The following is a 19,080-nucleotide window of genomic DNA, read 5'->3' as shown; positions in this document are numbered from 1 at the left end:
GTTAGGAGGTAGTTGAACATTTTTCTACATCGTTCCGAGTGAGAAACTAGTCTGATAGGGTTTTGTCTTAGACTGCTAGTGGTTAATGTTGTGCTTATACTATTCTTCCATTTTTCATATTACCAGTATCTCTGTTCGTTGATGGTACTGATTTATTATCTCTGTTCGTCTTCTTGAGCCGAGGATCTTTCGGAAACAGTCGATCTCTCTACTACCTCGGGGTAGAGGTAAGGTCTGCGTACTCACTACCCTCCCCACACCCCACTTGTGAGATTACACTGGATGTTATTGTTGTTATTCTTGAACTCTGATTGGAAGAGAAATTCTAATTGAAAAACTTTTGATCAGAAGTTGATTTATTTTCTTCAGCATTTTACAAATTTGATTGATGTTACATATAAACTATATATCATTGTCAATTTCAATTACGCCAATTCCAATTTTAGTTTTTTTTTTTTTGCTTGCTAAATGTCTACATTAGAAAGCTCTGACAAAAATTCCAAATTAATTATATCGTCATATTAAACTAGGATTAAATATGAAATCATATCAAATAGGCTTATCTTTTCTATTTTTCTTGAACTGTTGACAGCCTTGCAAAAAAAAAAAGGACCTCTCGACTAGATCATCATTATTTAATATTATACTTGAAAAGTATAACGAGTCACATCTTTTTATAATAATTTATTTTTATCTTGAGCTCTCAATTAATTTTGTCCATTTTAAGTCAACGAGAAAAGACGTAATTCATTATCTTTTACTTATTAAAATATTTATATTCACTTTTTATAAAACAAATGTCTTTGGGTCATCTTTCAAGAAAATTTTAATACCAAAGTATTATTTATTCAGCTTCCTCTAATATCGAAATAAAAACTAAAGAAGAGTGTAATCAAGATTTATTCTTCAGGAAATTATTCAAAACTAACATGGAATATTGTTTTCCAGTGGCGACGATATGTGAGTCTCGAAAATTACTCAAGCCTAACATATAAAGAACAGTATCCACTTATTCTAAATGGGAAAAAGGCCAAATTTTGAAAATATATTATGAGAAAAGGGAAAATTTTACCCCGACATTACACTAGTGGTACAATTGTTCCTTTTCTCATAGTAGTGGGGCAAATTTGGCCCTTTTCCCATTCAAAAGTCTATCAGAGTTTACTATTGTTGTTTTAGCCGTTTGTAACACACTTATTTATAATATAGAAGAATTACCCTAAATAGCCGATTATAATGTGTATAACCATGTATAATCGATTTATAATTTATGTATACCAGCTGAAAAACTAACTAGTAAATTCGGCCGGTTATTTTGTAAATCCCCAACATATTTAATTTTTGTAAAATTATTTAAAGTGTATCTAGTTTGGCAAACTTTAGAGTGAACTTTTGATGTTGTTATTTCTTCATACTTTTAGATTTAAGATTAAACTATGCCAAAGCCTAATCTGAAGAATGAGAAAATGAAAAATGAGAAAATGGCACCAAGTGACAACACATAACAGGAATTGACAATCTTTAGCCTTATATTAGGTTTGGCAAAGACAACCCCAAACAACTGACATTATATAGCCAAATTCTAAAAAACCTACTCTCTTATATATTCTCTCTCAAATAATTGGCCCCAAACCGTCTGCTTTTCCCCTCTTTGCCGCTCACATCTCTTCTTGTTCACTGCTTCCCTCCCCCTTTCTCTCCTTGTATTTCTTCTTCTATCTCTTCTCTTTCGCTCTCATAGTTTAGCAAAAATTCTTGCAAATTATGCAAAAAATCAGTGGGATGAAAAGGTAAGGCTGATCTCACATCAGAGAAAATCAAAAGCAAAATCTAAAAGAAAAAAAATACATTTCAACTTTCTTTTTCTTCTTTTTTCCTTTTTTTGGTTGGATTGAACGAGTGAGCGTGATTGAAATTGGTTGACAATACCTAAGCGAGGTTATATACAAAATTTGAGCAATATTAGAAGTGATGTAGACTGATTTCAGGTAAAAACTCAGACCTAAAAATTCAACTGCGACATGTGTATATCACGTTGTATATCGTGTACATCAGTGTATATAGTGTACATCAGTGTATATCACACACATATTTTTAAGGACGTATGTGTATATAACTTTGTATATCGTGTATACAACACAATTATTTATGGACGCCCATGTATATCACATTGTAGATCGTATATATAACATAATTTTCATGGATATATACAAATACACATGATATACATGAGATATCACTAATGTAAAAAAAGATATACACGTAATAAAAAAGGGGATATAAATGTGGATCATCTTGAATTTGAGTTTTCAATATGAAATGTGTTATACAAAGAAGAAAAATAAAATTTTAATATACTTTTTTGATATACACATTATTATTATGTTATACAGTGTGATAAATAAATAATATAACTATTATTGTGTTATATATATTTAGATATACAGATAAAGAAAACTAGAAAAATAATTATAAAATATTTGGGAGTTTTTTTGGATACTACTGAAGAAAATGGAACCTATTTTTAGGATGATGGTTGCTATGAGAGAAGAGAGAGAGGGTTTTAAATATTTTTTGCTATTTTTCAGCAAAATAATTTTGATGGGGCTTATTTTTAGGATGGTGGTTGAATCATTAGAAGAGAGAATAACTTTAGGCTAGCATATGCCAAATCATAAAACGTCGACTTTTTATGCCCATTGTTGGACCTAGTTTTCATACCATGCCAAATCCCCAATCCGAATGTGTGAAGCTTTAAAAGCTGAGGTCTGAAGCCAACTTCAGACCCATAGGACCTCATCAATGGGCTGGACTTCCAACCCAAGTTGCATTTACCCTTCGAGCCCAATTGCTGTTGCTTTGGAGAAATATGACACTTTTTGGGTCTGTCTTTAACTTTTGACCCTCTAGAAATTCAAGGTCAAAGCTAAAAAATATTGTTTATGGGACAATTGAGAGAGAAAAATTCAAGACCATCCACTTTAAGGGTTATTTGTGTACTGCATCCGCTTTGGCCATCGGAGGCCATGTAACATGTCTTCGAGATCATCTACTGCTAGTTGTAAAATTATTTTGCTTACAAACTAAAACCTAAGTAATTATGGACTATGAGGGTGTTTGGCTAAGCTTATAGGCTGGTCAAATTGGCTTATAAACACCTTTTGGCTTATCTACGCGTTTGGTAAACACTCAAACTACTTATAAGTTAGGTGTTTATAAGTTAAAATCAGCCATAAGTCATAAGTTGGTCACCCCCAACTTATGGCTTTTCAGCTTATAAGCACTTTTAGTTTGACCAATACTTTTACTATTTTATCCTTAATAATATTTTCTATTCACAAAATACTTTTTCCAAAATAAATTGCTTGACTTTCTCTTCATTCCATATTCGTTGTTAATTATTTTCTTTACAATTTTTTTTTAATCTATATTCTTTTGAAAAAAATTCACGAGTATTTTTGTCATTTTAACAAAAGAATAGCTTATCAATATTTTTTTTTATTAAACACATTATCTGTTTATTATCAATTTCAGCATTTGTATCCAAACACGTAAATGCTTAGTTTATCAGTTATTTATAATTCGCTAATCCAAACGGGCTCTATATGTACTTGTTTATTTCAATATTTCCTTTACCTTAGGTACAGCAGAGGAGTTGTTTTCTTAAGTCAAACTTTGCAAACTTAATCTATTAAGTTTATTAAGCGCACATGTGCATGAAATCATCTGCTTAAACTCTATACTAGAATTTCCTTGTACTATACATCACTAGCTATATGAACTACTTATATCATAAAGTTTTTATTATTTCCATGAAAATCTAGGTGATGGTAAAGAAACATTGCATGTAGAAGTTTGTATTAGAGACTACTTATATTTTGTCACTCAGTTTTAAGAGATGGGCTAATTGAGATTGAATTATGTATAATGAAGTTTAATTTGTATGTACCGATAAATGACTTATAATTTTAATTAAAAAACTAATACTTTTTTAACACACAAAAAAGGTGATATAAAGGTACTTTGATCCTACCAAAAAGAAAAGTGGGTGAAAGAAAAACATAAAACTAATGAAGAGTTGCATAAAATAAGGAATTAAATTAAAGGCTTAAAATGGAAATGATTTCAAGAAGATGAGATTTTAGGACAAATGGATACAGTTCATTGAAAGTTTGAAAGGTTTAGGTCATCCTTTTATTTGGATGATTTGAGAGGTTGGGTTTGGTTTGACCTAGCTGTGTGGATATCATACACCTAACCCAACTGGTTCTGTTCTATCCCAAACCCAATAAATTAAATATTCAAAATGCAAAAGAGTACAAATAAGTTGTTAATATAATGAAGTGGTTAAGTCTTAAAAGTTCATAACCAATGAGCTTTAGTAGTGTTTTTACTGTGTGACTTTTGTCTTGTTTAGTAAAGAATGAAAGTGGTTAAGATTTCCAATAATTAACGATGTGATTACTTTTGACTTTATCTAACTCAAAGATGGAGTCGAGATTTACGTGTTACATATATGCAAAATTATATAAAAGGGTTGGCTTCGTGCGATCTATAAGTCATGTTCAAGCTGCTCACTCAATTCCTTTAACTAAGCTGGAGTCATACGGTATGATGAGATAGAAATGGGCTGAATGCCCAGAACCAAGTCAATACAAAAAAAAAAATCAATAATCCTATTACGTGGCATGACAGGCAAATCCACCGGAAACACCTCCAGAAACTCCTCACAACTGCCGTGAAAGCAGTCTCTAATGCTTAAATTAGAGTAGGCTATCTAAATTACACCCCTTGGAATGCAACCATTTCCCAAACTCTACGTGAACGCGAGATACTTTGTGCACCAGGCTGCCCCTTTTATATATGCAAAAATATACTCTAATAACTGAATTGAATTGTTATGTTTTATAGGTGAAAAACTGAAAATTCCACTCTATCAAGCAAGGTATCTAAAGAGCAAAGAAGTTAGAATTTTAATCCAAGCGACAGTTTCCCATTCATAGTTTTAGTATATCTTATCTAACTAGGTATCCATGATATAAAAATAAATCATTTTCTGGTGGCAAGGTAATACCTGTGAATAGTCATTCATTACTAAACTTACAAACTCTACCAAGAATCAAATAGTCCAAGTAAGGAAAATTATGGATGGGGTAGAAAGAAGAAGTCATTAAAAACTTTTTGTACTCATATACAAATTTATTCCTCTTGAAAGATTCTTTCATTTGTTTAAATCTTTGTTTCCCTTTTTATCACCCTACTTAATGAAATATTAAGTTTAGGACAACTGCAGTTGAATGTTAGACATGTGCAGGTATGAAAAAAGGAAATAGTTGTTGAAAACAAACTTAATTAGTAAACAGCACTTTGACAGGTGCCCTAAAAAGAACAAACCCCCCCCCCCCCACCCTCCACCCCCCCAAATAAAGTACAAATATTAAAGAAAACTTCCAAGCCAAACTATCTAACTAATCTTAACCCCACTACCCTTTATATATTAGCCCCTCCATTTCTTGTCATTCCATCCTAAACTTTTTCTCCAAACACCACAATAACAACAACAACATAGTATTCTAGAATCCTTATTAGTTTTCTTGAAAATGTTAAGAGGTTTCTTGATTTCATGTATTCTGTTTTCTCTGTTTGTGTCATCCACATATGCTCAATCATGCACAAAGTACAACTTTACAAGCAACCAAATCTTCACTTCATGCAGTGATCTACCTTACTTGAACTCATTCCTTCACTGGAATTATGATCCTTCTTCTAAAACTGCGAAAATCGCCTTTCGACACACTAAGATTGCCTCCACAAGATGGGTGGCATGGGCTATAAATCCAACTTCTCAAGGGATGGTTGGTTCACAAGCATTAGTTGCATATCAAAAATCAGATGGAAAAATGAGAGTTTACACATCTCCTGTCACAAGTTATCAAACACAGTTACAAGAAGGGAATTTGAGTTTTCCCGTTTCTGATTTATCAGCTACTTATTCGAATAACGAAGTCGCCATTTTTGCTACATTAAAACTTGATAAGTTTAACTCTACAATTGTGAACCAAGTTTGGCAAGAAGGTCCACTTTCAGGAGATTCTCCTGCAATGCATGATACTTCTGGTGTTAATGTTCAATCTGCTGGAGCTCTTAGGCTTCTTTCTGGACAATCTAAAACTACTACAAGTGGAGCTGCAAGCTCACAATTTAACAAGAAAAATGTAAGTCATTTGATTTGTTTAATTTCACGTATAGTTACTAAACTTTATGTGTTATAACGATAAAGTCAAAAAAATATTTTATCACATTAAGGTAGAATTTTACCAACTATAACACTAAAGTCAGGAAGGGGAGCCTTGGCGTAACTGGTAAAGTTGCTGCCATGTGACCAGGAGGTCACGGGTTCAAGCCTCTAGTAGAAATGCAGGGTAAGGCTGCATACAATAGACCCTTGTGGTTCGGCCCTTCATCGGACCCTGCGTATAGCGGGAGCTTAGTGCACCGGGCTGCCCTTTTTCTTTTTCTTATAAGAGTAAAGTCAGAAAACTATTTTTGTTACTAAACTTTACCACTTTAACATTAAAGTCACACCTTGATGGGTAGGTTTTATCGATGACTTTACTGTTATAGTAGAAAAAATTAGTAATTTAAATGCGACAAGAAATAGTTATGTGACTTTACCCGTTATAACGGATAAAGTATAATGACTTTACTGCTATAGTAAGTAAAAGTACAATTACCTTAATATAGCTAAAAGTTGTAAAACAACTTTACCGTTATAGTGGATAATGTTTAGCAGACTGACTGCATTTTTTCGTTGAAAAGTACTAGTAATAAGTTTTGACTTGAAATTTTGATTTTTTAATGGATTTTTCAGCTTCATGGACTGCTAAATGCAGTGAGTTGGGGGATCATGATGCCTATAGGAATCTTGTTTGCAAGGTATTTAAAGGTGTTTTCAGATCCTGCTTGGTTTTACCTACACTCCATTTGGCAAATCACAGCTTATGTTATTGGCGTTGCTGGTTGGGCTACTGGTCTTCAACTGGGGAGTGAATCCCCTGGTATTCAATTTACTGTCCACAGAACCATTGGCATTGTCCTGTTTTCCCTTGCTACCCTCCAGGTAATTTAGTCATTCTCTATTGCACACTATTGTTTCAAGATTTTGGCTATCAACATTGATTTGTTAATGCCAAAAAGTGATTCCTAAGGTTCAAAAGTAGCCTTCTACTATACGAAATATCTTAATAACCTTTTGTTATACTTCGGCTATTCATATCCTTGTTGTTAGTAAATCGTCGTATTTTTATCCTTGACCTTAATGGTGTTTCAACCTGAAGTATAACAGAGGATAATATGAAATCATGTTAAAAGTAGAGGGGTAAAATCGGACCTTTTCTTGGTTGACACGTGGAATTCACCTGGTCGGAGCTCCTTAAAGTCTAGGGCAAGTTAGTTAACGGCAAGGGTATCAATGTCTCCAAAGTTTAAGGGAGAGAATTTTTTTTAAATAATTCGTATATTAGAGGGGTAATTTCGTACCTTTTTTCTATATTGCTCGGACTCTCCGAAAATACTATCAGCAAATACGGCAGTATCTTGGAGAGTCCGCGCAACATAGCTTTTTCCTATTAAATATTTGAGTCATAACATTCTAAGCAAGAAATGAAGTTGAAAAGGAGGTTTATTTTCAATCATCTAAATTGTTAATTTAACTACAATGTGAATATGCCTTTTGGTTACAGGCTTCTGCTATGCTTCTAAGGCCAAAAAGGGATCACAAACACAGGATCTACTGGAACATTTACCACAGATCAGTTGGATACTCAATTGTTGTCCTTGGAATCATCAACATATTCAAAGGTTTGAACATCTTGAATCCTGAGAACAAATGGAGAATAGCTTATATTGGAACACTAATTGGTTTAGGAATCATTGCTGCATTCTTGGAAGTTATTACATGGTGTGTGGTTATAAAGAGAAACAAATCTGTTACTACTGTTGAGAAGAATACACAAGGACAAGGTTTATATGAAACAAATGGCTATGGAAATGGAACTACTAGGATACATTACAGAGTTTAGACATTGAAATATTCTTCTGTACTGGAGATAGTTTGATTTGTCTATTTATGTAGTTCAAACTTGGATATGATGCCAGAGGAATATTTAGATAAAGAGCATCATGGGATGGTTTTTTTTTGTTTTTTTTGTTCGGTTCGGGTTTTATTTTCTTGAATTTCAGCCTCTCCACCTTCTCAAGGTAAAGGTAAAGGTAAAGTCTGCATACACACTACCCTTCCCAGACCCCACTCGTGGCTTTACAGTAGGTGGTTGTTTTTTCGGTTCGGGTTTTATTATCTTGAATTTGTTGTTGATATTTACATATGTACTTTACTCCTTGTGCAATATAAATCAGGGTGTTCTTTTTTCTCAGTGTTTCTCTCATTCTCTTATTCAGCTGCACTTCACAATATTGACTACAAGCATAAAGAGATATATACTGTAGTAGTCTTTAACATTAGCACGACAAATTACTATATTTTTAAGTCAAAAAATCAGATATAGTGCAACCATTAGTGGGAGTAGAAGAACAATATTTATCTTTTCAAACTACTTCTAAAAAGTACTACCAATCTTAAAAGCTGAACAGCCAATAAATAATTCATCATATTCTATCAGTATAAAGCTATTCCAAAAAAAGTTAACAATTATTTCTCCAATAATGCATATGACAGTGTTTGACAATGATAAGATTGAAGAGAAGTTGTATCAATGAAGTCTTTTTCTATCAAACAAATTGATGTCTTTGGCAGAAATAGGCCTTATAGGAAGCTTCTTATACTATAGAACAAAATCTATCCCATTACATAATATATCATTGAAGTCACTTTCCATCAAATAAACTGATGTTGATGACGAAAATTGGCCTTTCAGGAAGCTTCTTACACTAAAGAACCAAATCTATACCATTATATGGTCTCTGTATATAAAAAAGGATAGTAAAGCTGACTTGCCTGGTTAATTAAAACCAGCAATAAATGGTAAGAAGTGAATGTTTCTTGGCTAAATAATGATTGAATCCTGAAGATGGAGTCAGGACACGAATAGCTATACCCTGCTTAATAATGAAATGAAACTGGTTCTGACGGTAGCTTCTTCTCATTCTGATTCATTCAAGGCCTTGATAAATGCGTCCTTGAGATGAGCGTTTGTAGCAGCTACTCGTCGAGCTGTGAGGTCAAATTCTGAACCAGATCTGATGAAGAAAAACTACTATACATCAGAGATATCAAACTGTCGTTTGATTATTAAAACAATCAATCATTCAATTTTGCGTCGATCCTAAAACCGTTGGGGTCGGCTATATGAATTTGCTACATCTTTTCCGCTCCATATAGGTGTATACTTAAATATATTATTGAATTATTTGATCTCTATTTCTCTCAGGAATACTAAACTCTACTTCTTTTCTCTCTATGTGAACATGGAAACTTCATCTCATTATATTTCATTATTTGGAAAAGTTAACGAGGAATAGTGTGTGTTACTCACGGATCAAACACGAAACCTCCAGCTTCTTTCACTATCACAGCACCACCTGCCACATCCCTGTATGTTTAAGCAAATTGTCACCAATAAGTCACATGCTTTTTAAATTTTTTGTTACCAATATGCAGTGGCGGACCCAGGATTTTGTGCAAGCGGGTTCAATCTTAGAAGCATATAAATTTAGTAGTAAAATAGTAGTTATCAAGTGGGTTCAAATAAAATATTTATGCAAAATTTACATAGCTTTAATCATAATTTATACATATACACAGTATTAATTTTTTGTGAAGCGGGTTCAGTTGAACCCGCTATCCACCACTTGGGTCCGCCACTGCCAATATGTCACATGTTAGCAGACTGAAAAGAAATTACAAGCCTTACCAAGGGCCTCCAAATTCAAGTTCATAGAAGAGATCAAGCCTTCCACATGCCACTCCACAGAGATTTAGAGCACAAGAACCGCACATCCGGAGGGATCTGACCTGTAATATAAATATAAACCCAGTTATTTTTATTGTCTGAACATATTTTAACCAAAAACTTGGATGTCTTGGCAGGTGTTGTGAAACCTTGAAAAGCAAGCTATTGATTCTCCCTGTAGTAGCATCTAGAGTTAACTTATCCCGCTTCGTTCCAGCCTGCTCCAGTAAAATAAATGTCAGTAATTTTTCCTAGTATATCAAAGAGGTAAACAGAAAAAGTGAACTAACACATTGATAGGCATAAATCCAGCTAGCTCTATAATATATTTTCTAAATAAGATGTCACAGGAAGTAAGACTTTCAATATAATAGGAGGCTGCTAGAGATTTGCAGGAACAAAAGTAAATCTTGACTAAGGACAAGCGAGTTCGAGAGGCAACATAACCTGGTTTCCATATTCACTTAAGTGGCAGGTTTATCCTATTTATTATGCTATTGTCGCATTTCATCTTCTTGTGCCGAGGGTCTATCGGAAACAGTCTCTCTACCTCAATGGTAGGGGTAAGGTCTGCATACACACTACCCTCCCCAGACCCCACTTGTGGAATTATACTGGGTTGTTGTTGTTGTTGTAGACAGGACGGGCGGTCTTGCTTGAAGTTAAATAATTAAAGGTATTCTAAAAGAATGACCACACCACAACCAATTATATGCTAAGTCCGAGACTCCGAGTTTATACAAACCAAGATGGATGTAATTGAAGTTGAAAAATATTGCGAAAACAATTATCTAAAATTCATGTTCTTATCAGCCATAGTTACAGCAGAACAGATAAACTGAAGTTGTTCTTTATGTATCACGTTTCATTAAAAGAATTCAGCGGGGTTGCAATCGTAATCAATAATCGGAAGATGCTATTAAAAAGCAACAATAAGGAAGGTCAAGTACCTCCGTAGCAAGAAGAGCCTTCACAAGTTCAGACTGTGAAGATACTGCGGGTATTAAAATAATGCAGAAGACTTGTCAGCGATCGACAGGTTGTAGACATGATGTTTTAAAAGCTACACCATAATCAATATGCAACAATACCTTTGATAGACTTCCCATTAAGAAAAGCACCTCTCCCATCGATTGCAGTGAAAAGCTACATATCAAAAGAAAAAATCTTCTTACAAACTTGAACCATCAATTCACCAGAAACAACATAAATAAAATGAATAACAGCTTCCAATTTGATCACAAGTCAAGATGGCCACAACAAGTTATCACTATTATGAAATGGAAATAAGGTTTGGTTGTTGTTACACTTACATTAGGACCTGTGTCCTTAGGAATATTTTATTCTGGTTAGGGACTTGTATAGTTGTGTAGGGGTAAGCATGAAATTTAGAGAACCTTTACTTTATAAAGTATCTCATATTTGCTTACAAAAATATATTATTTCGTATTGGAATAAATTGAACCTAAGTATAAGAAAATGAATATAGAGGATTCATACAATCGAACTCAACTAATTTAGAATTGAAGCATAGTTGACAGAGATATCTCACCTCATCAATAATTGGGTTGTAAACAACACCAACTGTTGGAACCTTTCGAATTGTGAGACCGATTGATACACAGACAAACGGAAACCTAAAATTAATCAAGTTTCACAAATCAGCTTGAGCGGCTTCATGAATCATAAAACAAGTTCTATCAAAGTATGGAGAAATTTATGACTACCCATGCACAAAATTAGTTGTTCCGTCGAGTGGATCAACTATCCAAGTTGGTTCATCAGTCAGCTCAAAATTGCCACAAGCAGCCGTTGTTTCTTCACCAATGAACTAAAGGGAAGAGATATAGCAGCAAAGAGCCGGAAACAGATGAGTAAAATCTTTTCACAATACAGCTAATAAAGTGATGGAACGAAGAATATAAGATATGAAAGCTAACCTTATGACTTGGGAAATGTTGCTTGAGATGATTAAAAATGAGATCTTCACATGCCTTATCAGTCTCTGTGACTAAATCCACCTACGTTGGATAAATAACAAAAATGTAAGTGTACAGAAGACCCATAGAATCAAATAAGAGACTGCAAATACCAAGATTTACATGTTTCTTCTTGCCAAAAACAAAAAGATGATTTACTTTATGCAATAAACATTCATTTTTAACTAAGTCCTACGTGCACGTCTCACACTACATATATTTCAAACACTCTAAAACATTGTTTACCTACTACAGTTTTCCATTGTGCTTCCTATGCAATATAAGCCAAAACTAAGAAGAACAATAATCCTTCTTTCACCCTTCTCCTTTTCCCGAACAACTCGAACTATGCCACCAAATTAGTTCAAAAGGCATTTCCTTCAGTTTAAGTAAATTTGTTTTGACTATTATAAGAAGCATAAGTAGTTTCCTACTGGATAATGGACCATATATGCTCAAACTCAAGCCACAAACACGGTTCATTCTCTGAGCAGTATCTAAATATCCGAAATTAACCTTCATACAACCAAAAAACTGACTAGCACATTAAGCAATAATATTTCTTCAGTCCAAAAATGAAAGTAAACTACTTATGAGGTCTCTAGTTTGAGCCTGGGAATGGAGTCGTCTTTAATAGGAGATTAAAACCCTCCATATTGGGCTTAATGGGCTTCCTACGGCGAGAATCGAAATTAGTCGGGATAGTGATTTTTAGGACTCTGATTTTTAGACACCAGATGGTTAAACACAAAAAGAAAGCTCTTCAGTCCAAAAAGACAACAAATTTACAGAAAACCACTAACAAGAAAAAGCCAAAACAGAAATGCTTAGCCAAAAACGACTAAACAAAGCACTAACCACTCCTTTGTGCTCCACATTCTTAGTCTGGTGGAATCCTTGGCGAATTACCTTCAAAACCCAGAAATGCAAAAACAAAGAAACCAAGACAAAATTAAAGCTAAAAATTGAATCTTTAAAATGTAGCTAAAATTGATCAGACAAGAAATCGATAAAATAACAAGTAACTGCAAAACAAGAATCAATTGGGTCAAATTTGAAACAAAGAAATCAAGACAAAATTAAAGCTAAAAATTGAATCTTTATAATGTAGCTAAATTGATCAAACAAAAAAAAACTATAAAGTAATTCCAAAAAAATGAAAAAAGAAGCAATTGGGTCAAATTAGATTTACATCTCCGGCTTTTTTAGCTGCTTCAACTGCAACATCAAGAAACTGTTCAAGTGAATCTGAAATTCAAAACAATGGCATTTCAGAAATAATTCACATACAAATACTTATACAAGTATATGGGTAAAAAAATTAGAATTAGAGATGAAAGGGTCTATACCATCTTGTGCCATCTTTGAAATATTTTGTTAATTGAGTGATGGGAAGAGAAAAGTGAGAATATGATGTGAATATATATAGATTATAGAGCCTTCACGTAGGCACATGAAAGATCATTATAGACAATTTTGTTGACCTGAAATACCCCTATATTTACTCATATTTACATGCATATTTAAAATATAACAAATTAATAAATGAAATAAAAGAGAACTTTAGGATGGATCAGGTAATAGGTTTGAGCAAATGAACCGCTGTGAAAAAATTGTATTGGCACTAAACTTATCTATTTTAGTGCTGGATTTGGATCTCATTACAGACAGAGACACAGTCAGAACTATCTATAACAATATCAGTATATAACAATTAATCAATATAAAAGCCATTTTTTTATGAAATCAATTTTTATGTTATATTATAGGATATATTCTCTATAATAATATTTTATTATAACAGTCAAAAAAAGATTTGACTGCATATACATTTGAACATTTAAGCGGAGGATAGATATGAATAATTTTTTAAAGTAAGTGGGCAAATATGACCTTTTACCGTTTTACAAATTAGGGGAAATTTAACATGGAAACCCTTTAGGAAGAAAATGAGAAAGTAGAGGAATATCTTTATGGGAAAATAATGATACTACTAAAAAATAGGAATCAAATACCAAAGCAAGAATCCTAGAAAGACAAATTAAGGGTAGTTTGGTAAATAATCGACAGAGATTCGTGGAATATGCCTATGTACGTGAGTATATGCTGTGTTCGTTATTCCCTCGTGTGGATGTTCTTCCACTTTTATTCCAATTCCTTTATGTTTAACCAAAAAGTATAATTTTCGCCTAAACTATTAAATTTATATAATAACGGGTTAAATCTAGTTAATGATAATAACTCTATACGTGAATCTTTAAAATGTGTGTGAGATGGGACATATTCAGTGAAGTGTTGACAATGATAAGCATAAAATGTTCATAAAGTATGAGCAATAATGGAGGTATAACTAGCAATAAATGATATTTAAGTAAATATGAGGAATGATTTGCCCAATAAAGGATGAATTGGACGAATGTTCCTCCTCACAATGATGAATAATAAATAAATCCAAGATTTGCTCGAACTATTCTCGGATATGGTGGAAAAGTGTAAAATAATATGGGCAAGAATCTTGATAAAAATGTAGTCTTTGTATTTTTCTCGACTGACTCTTTCCTTAATGCTATATTACCCTAAATATTCTAGGGCAGATTTTGTCTTATATAGTTAGTCCATCCTCTTAGTGAGGCCGACCTCAGGCGGGCTCGATGAGCGGATATTGTATAATGTGGTTTAAGCATTTGGATGACCTGAACGAGTCGTGATGATTGGGGCGAGTTGGCAGCGTGTTCTTTTGTGAGCCGTAATTTTTTGGGTTGTAAGTCCCACGAATCAGGATGACGTCATGACGACAGACGTCATTATGACGTGATTACGCTTCTTTATTTTACGCGCGTCTTCTGATTGAGTCTGCCTCTTCGGTTACAGTGCTAGGTGATGATGATTAATTCCTTGGTTTCGATGCTTGAGCTTTTATAAATAGGGGTGTGTGGGTAACGTTTCAATTTTTACGAAACTCTTGCATCAAAGAACTCTGTATCTTCTTCTTCTTCCCCCATTGTTGTCTTCTTCTTATCAGAATCCTTGGCCTCCTTCTTCTTCCTCTATTGTTGTGTACTTTCTTACCGGTTTTAGCGATTCTCGCTGCTTCTAACACTTCATTGCTTGAATATTCTCCCTTAACAACATGGCTAATGTACCCTCTGTTTCAGGTATGACAACTGACCATGTCCCTTTGGCAGTGCTTATACCTCCTCATGCTGATAGGGTCTCTGTCGCCACTGAAGAAGAGAATTTTTCTACGGTAGAGGAAATAATCCCTCGTAGTGAGAAAGTTAGGTCTGATTTTCGAAGACGTCTGAAGGTGAGCCTGAAGTCTCGGAATCAGTGATGGAAGAAGCCGATCTGGCCAAGCTTAGGGCAAAATTCAACATTCCTGTCCATATCGATCTGGTTCCAGCAGGACGCGACGTGGTGCAAATCCACCGCCCGGATATTGCGCGTTTTATGCGTATCCTTTCTAGGTCGGCTATACTCTCCCCCTTCTCCCATTATCGGAGGAATTTTGCCACTATTACGGTGTTTGCCCGGCCCAACTTTCTCCGTACATTTACAAGCTTATCAGGATGCTCTCAAAATTTGCCAAATTAGCCGAAGTCGAGGTCACACTCCGCCATCTGATGCATCTCTTCGCCCCTAGCTTTTATAGGGGGCGATGTTGCATCTTCGCCACCGAGAAGGTAAATGCCTGGTGGTGAAGATGGACGACAAAGAGAATCGCCAATTCTGGATCAACTACTTTTTCGTTAGAACCGAAGACGTGGGGCCAACGTGGACGGCTTTCCTGAGACTTGGAATCGTGCTCGTAAGTATCCATTTTTGTGAAAGGTATTTGATTTGTCTGTTTCTAGCCGTAGGCTCTAATATTTTGTCTCTTCCTTGTACAGCTAAGGCTACGCCTCCTCCTTTGGTCAGGGACATTTCCGACTTGGTTGGCCGGATTCTGCCTCACACTGTGGGGATTCGTGAGTGGCCGGGCTTTCTCAAGAGGTTCGGGCCTGCTTCTTGGACGGTGAGTTCGTCTAATATATATATATATATTCCGACTTGGTTGTCTTATGTTTTGACCGCATGATCGCTTGCACGCTATAGCTTATTACTAGTGGTGACAACCTTCGATCATTTTTTTTCAGTTCGAGGGTCTTCGAGGAGGTCGAGGGCTCCTCCTGCGTTTCGCAAGAGGAAAGCTGCTTCTTCGAAGTTTGTTCCTGCTGTGACTGTGGCTAGGCCTGCTCAGTCATCTTCTTCTATTCGTTCTTCTACCGCGGCCAGGTCTACTCATTCGTCGGCCATACCTACTACTACTTCTGTGCCGGCTTCTTTTGCGCCCGCGGATATATCGTCAACGGAGCTTCTGGATTCCCCTTTGCTTCATCTAGTGGACGAGGAAGAGGAATCATTGCCGAGTGATGGGAATTTGGTTCCCCGTAAAAGGAGATCAGTGGATGTCGGTGATGGGATTGCCTAGGCGGTGGATTCAGTGATGGGCGATTTTGTCATCCGTGAAACGGTGACCATAGATCTTGAAGATGACGCTGAGTTATCGCCCATGGTTCTGCCATCGACTAAAGCCGCAGAGGGTATGTCTCTTCCTGAAACCACGATGGAAGTTGAAGGGCCATCGGTGAGAGTCTCTGATAACATGCAGCGGGATGAGCCATCGGCCTCGCGACCGGTCGAGGGTCCTTCTTCGATGGCCGACAAAAAAGGAAAGTGCGTAGCCGATGATAGTTACGAGACATACTCTGATGTGGATGCCGATGAGGTGAGAATAATGGTGGAGGTATTTACCCCACTCAAAATAAGGTTAGAGGTGTCCACGCGGACCATTGCGGTATCCATGGATCGAGATTTGTTGGTCAACACGGAGAACATGGTCCCTTCCCTTGGTCCCCTCTGTTCTGATGTGGAGGGTAAAACCCTCGAAAAGCTAAATGATGCTACCTTATTTATGAGCATAGCCGGCCTCGCTCTTAGGGTAAGATTTTCGATCTCTCTCATTTTTGTTTGTCAAGTTCAAAGTTTGTTTCGTTCTTACTCTTCATTTCCTTTTTCTCTTTATTTAAGATAGTGATTTTGGAAATTGAAAGCGCCCGAAGATAGGAGAGACGTAAGGCTATTTTTCTAAAGATGGAGATAAAATATCGCGAGTATCGCAGAAAGTATCGCGAGATTTGTAGGCGGTTTGGCGAGGGTGGAAATTTCCGAGCTCTCCGAGACGAGCTGAAGGAAAAGGACGACGAGCTAGTAAAGGTCATTGAAAAATGCAGGGTTCTTGAGGGGGCGCTAAAGGACAAAAGAAGAGGAGCTAGAGGTTAGTAGGGGGTCGAAGCCCAGTGCAGCGATCTCCAAGCCTAGGTGCTCTCATTGCGCGCCGAGCTCGAGGAGTGTGAATTCAAAGCTGATGCTTTAAGTGGCGAGGTAGCCGAGAGGGCAGCGGATCTTGAGAAGGCGGAGTTAGCTCGGTCGGGGGCTATAAGGAAGATGGAGGCTTTGGAGATAGTAATCCATGTTCTTCGTTCCGAGCGAGAGAATGTCGTGGAGACATCCAAACTCAAAGAAAAGCGGCTTGATGAACGAATTTGAGAATTGAAGAAAGAGTTTGCTGGCCTTTGTGATCGAGTCGCCGCTCTGGAGGCCGAGAAGGCACAATTATTGGCTCGACCATCCTCTTCCCGTGTTTCTAATTTCCATGATGTTCCTCGATATTTATACGAGGAGTGGATTCATGCCGAGGCCCAACTGTATATATTCAGAGATCCGATGAGGGTTGGAACCATTTCAAAAGTCGTCCTCGAGGATGCTCGTATTAAGACACGTGGAGCTCGGGTCGCTTGTGGCTACTATCTTGCTACACCGAAAGTCAGTGAAGGTGAGGAGGATGCAGGCGTGGATCAAATTGAAGAGGACACCTGGTATGAGGATGAGTATCCTAATGGCGACGGTGATGGTGAAGGAGTGGATGGGGATGGCCTAGGCGATCAGGCCGATGGCGCTGCTGGGCCAGGCGGCGATTAGTAGCTTTTCTTTTCCTTCTTTTGTTTTACCGCAGACTTGTGCATTTTTTGGTGGGCGTCTTCTCGAGACTTTGTAAAATATATTCTAAGTATGAAATATCGGTTTTGTTATTTGTACCAGATCATTTTTTCTTCTGTTCGAGTTTGTACACTTTTTGATTTTGTTGCTTAGTTACCTTGGTTTTCTTGGTCGTAATAACTTAGCTCGAGTGGGGTTGAGCGAGGTCGAAACAAACTTAGGTTTGATCATGGTCGGGGGCCAGTAGTGTTAGTTTGAACGAGGTCGAACATATCTTATGTTTATTTATGGCCGAGGGTCGATTAGATGTTGATTCAAACAAGGTCGAATGTAACCTAGACTTAGTTATAGTCGAGGGCCGACTAGATGTTGATTCGAACGAGGTCGAATATAACCTATGCTTAGTTATGGCCAAGGGCCGATTAGGCGTTAATTCGAACGAGATCGAATATAACCTACGCTTAGTAATTGCCAAAGACCTATTAGTTGTTGATTCGAACGAGGTCGAATATAACCTATGCTTAGTTATATCCAAGGGTCAATTAGGTGTTGATTCGAACGAGATCGAATATAACCTATGCTTACTCATGGCCAAAGGCTAATTAGGTGTTGATTCGAACGAGGTCAAATATAACTTATGCTTGGAGAGAATAGAAATAAACTTCATGTATTTGTGCTTTGTTCATACACTTGGAGAAATTTACATATTTTTCGGGCGTTGGGTGGCATTTCACTCCCAGTCTATCTAGTCCCTTCATTGGTCGACCTGGAAAAGTATTGAGAGGTCGAGCAATGAACTATCCGTCCAGTGCCTTCATCTGTGCGCACTTCAATCCTGAAGTGTTCCCTTCATCGCCTTGTTAAAAACCTCCTTGAGAAAGGCCAATTGGGACAAAACTCAAGTGAGGGAAAAAGAGAACGATTTTGGGGACACCTTCTTTTAAAAGTTGAAGTACTTGAGGTGTGTAATATTCCAGTTGTTTGGTAGTCACTTTTCTTCCATTGTTTCTAGTTGGAATGACCCTTTGTTTGCTGTTGCCGTGATTTTGTAGGGGCCGTCCCAGTTTGTTCCTAGTTTGCCTTCCTGCGGGACT

At 36.3% G+C, this 19,080-nt stretch overlaps 2 protein-coding genes across 2 annotated transcripts; one reads left to right on the top strand and one right to left on the bottom strand.

The window, feature by feature from the left end:
* The first annotated feature begins 5,514 nt into the window (after positions 1 to 5,514).
* Positions 5,515 to 8,277, top strand: LOC104110595 (cytochrome b561 and DOMON domain-containing protein At5g47530). Its single transcript, XM_009620120.4, has 3 exons — positions 5,515 to 6,215; positions 6,872 to 7,120; positions 7,743 to 8,277. Exons 1-3 carry the CDS (start codon positions 5,601 to 5,603, stop codon positions 8,079 to 8,081), a joined length of 1,203 nt encoding a protein of 400 aa, XP_009618415.1. The 5' UTR covers positions 5,515 to 5,600; the 3' UTR covers positions 8,082 to 8,277.
* A 411-nt stretch (positions 8,278 to 8,688) lies between these two features.
* On the bottom strand, positions 8,689 to 13,392 carry LOC104110594 (inositol monophosphatase 3). The gene is made up of 12 exons (XM_009620119.4): positions 13,297 to 13,392; positions 13,140 to 13,195; positions 12,806 to 12,856; positions 11,909 to 11,989; positions 11,696 to 11,799; positions 11,521 to 11,605; positions 11,060 to 11,114; positions 10,919 to 10,962; positions 10,118 to 10,186; positions 9,930 to 10,030; positions 9,552 to 9,608; positions 8,689 to 9,255 (listed from the first exon to the last, which is right to left on the bottom strand). Exons 1-12 carry the CDS (start codon positions 13,307 to 13,309, stop codon positions 9,159 to 9,161), a joined length of 813 nt encoding a protein of 270 aa, XP_009618414.1. The 5' UTR covers positions 13,310 to 13,392; the 3' UTR covers positions 8,689 to 9,158.
* Positions 13,393 to 19,080: the final 5,688 nt, after the last annotated feature.

This window comes from Nicotiana tomentosiformis, chromosome 5 (assembly GCF_000390325.3).
Source record: "Nicotiana tomentosiformis chromosome 5, ASM39032v3, whole genome shotgun sequence".
In the NCBI taxonomy this organism is placed as follows: domain Eukaryota; kingdom Viridiplantae; phylum Streptophyta; class Magnoliopsida; order Solanales; family Solanaceae; genus Nicotiana; species Nicotiana tomentosiformis.
This window is presented reverse-complemented; position numbering and strand designations above follow the sequence as displayed.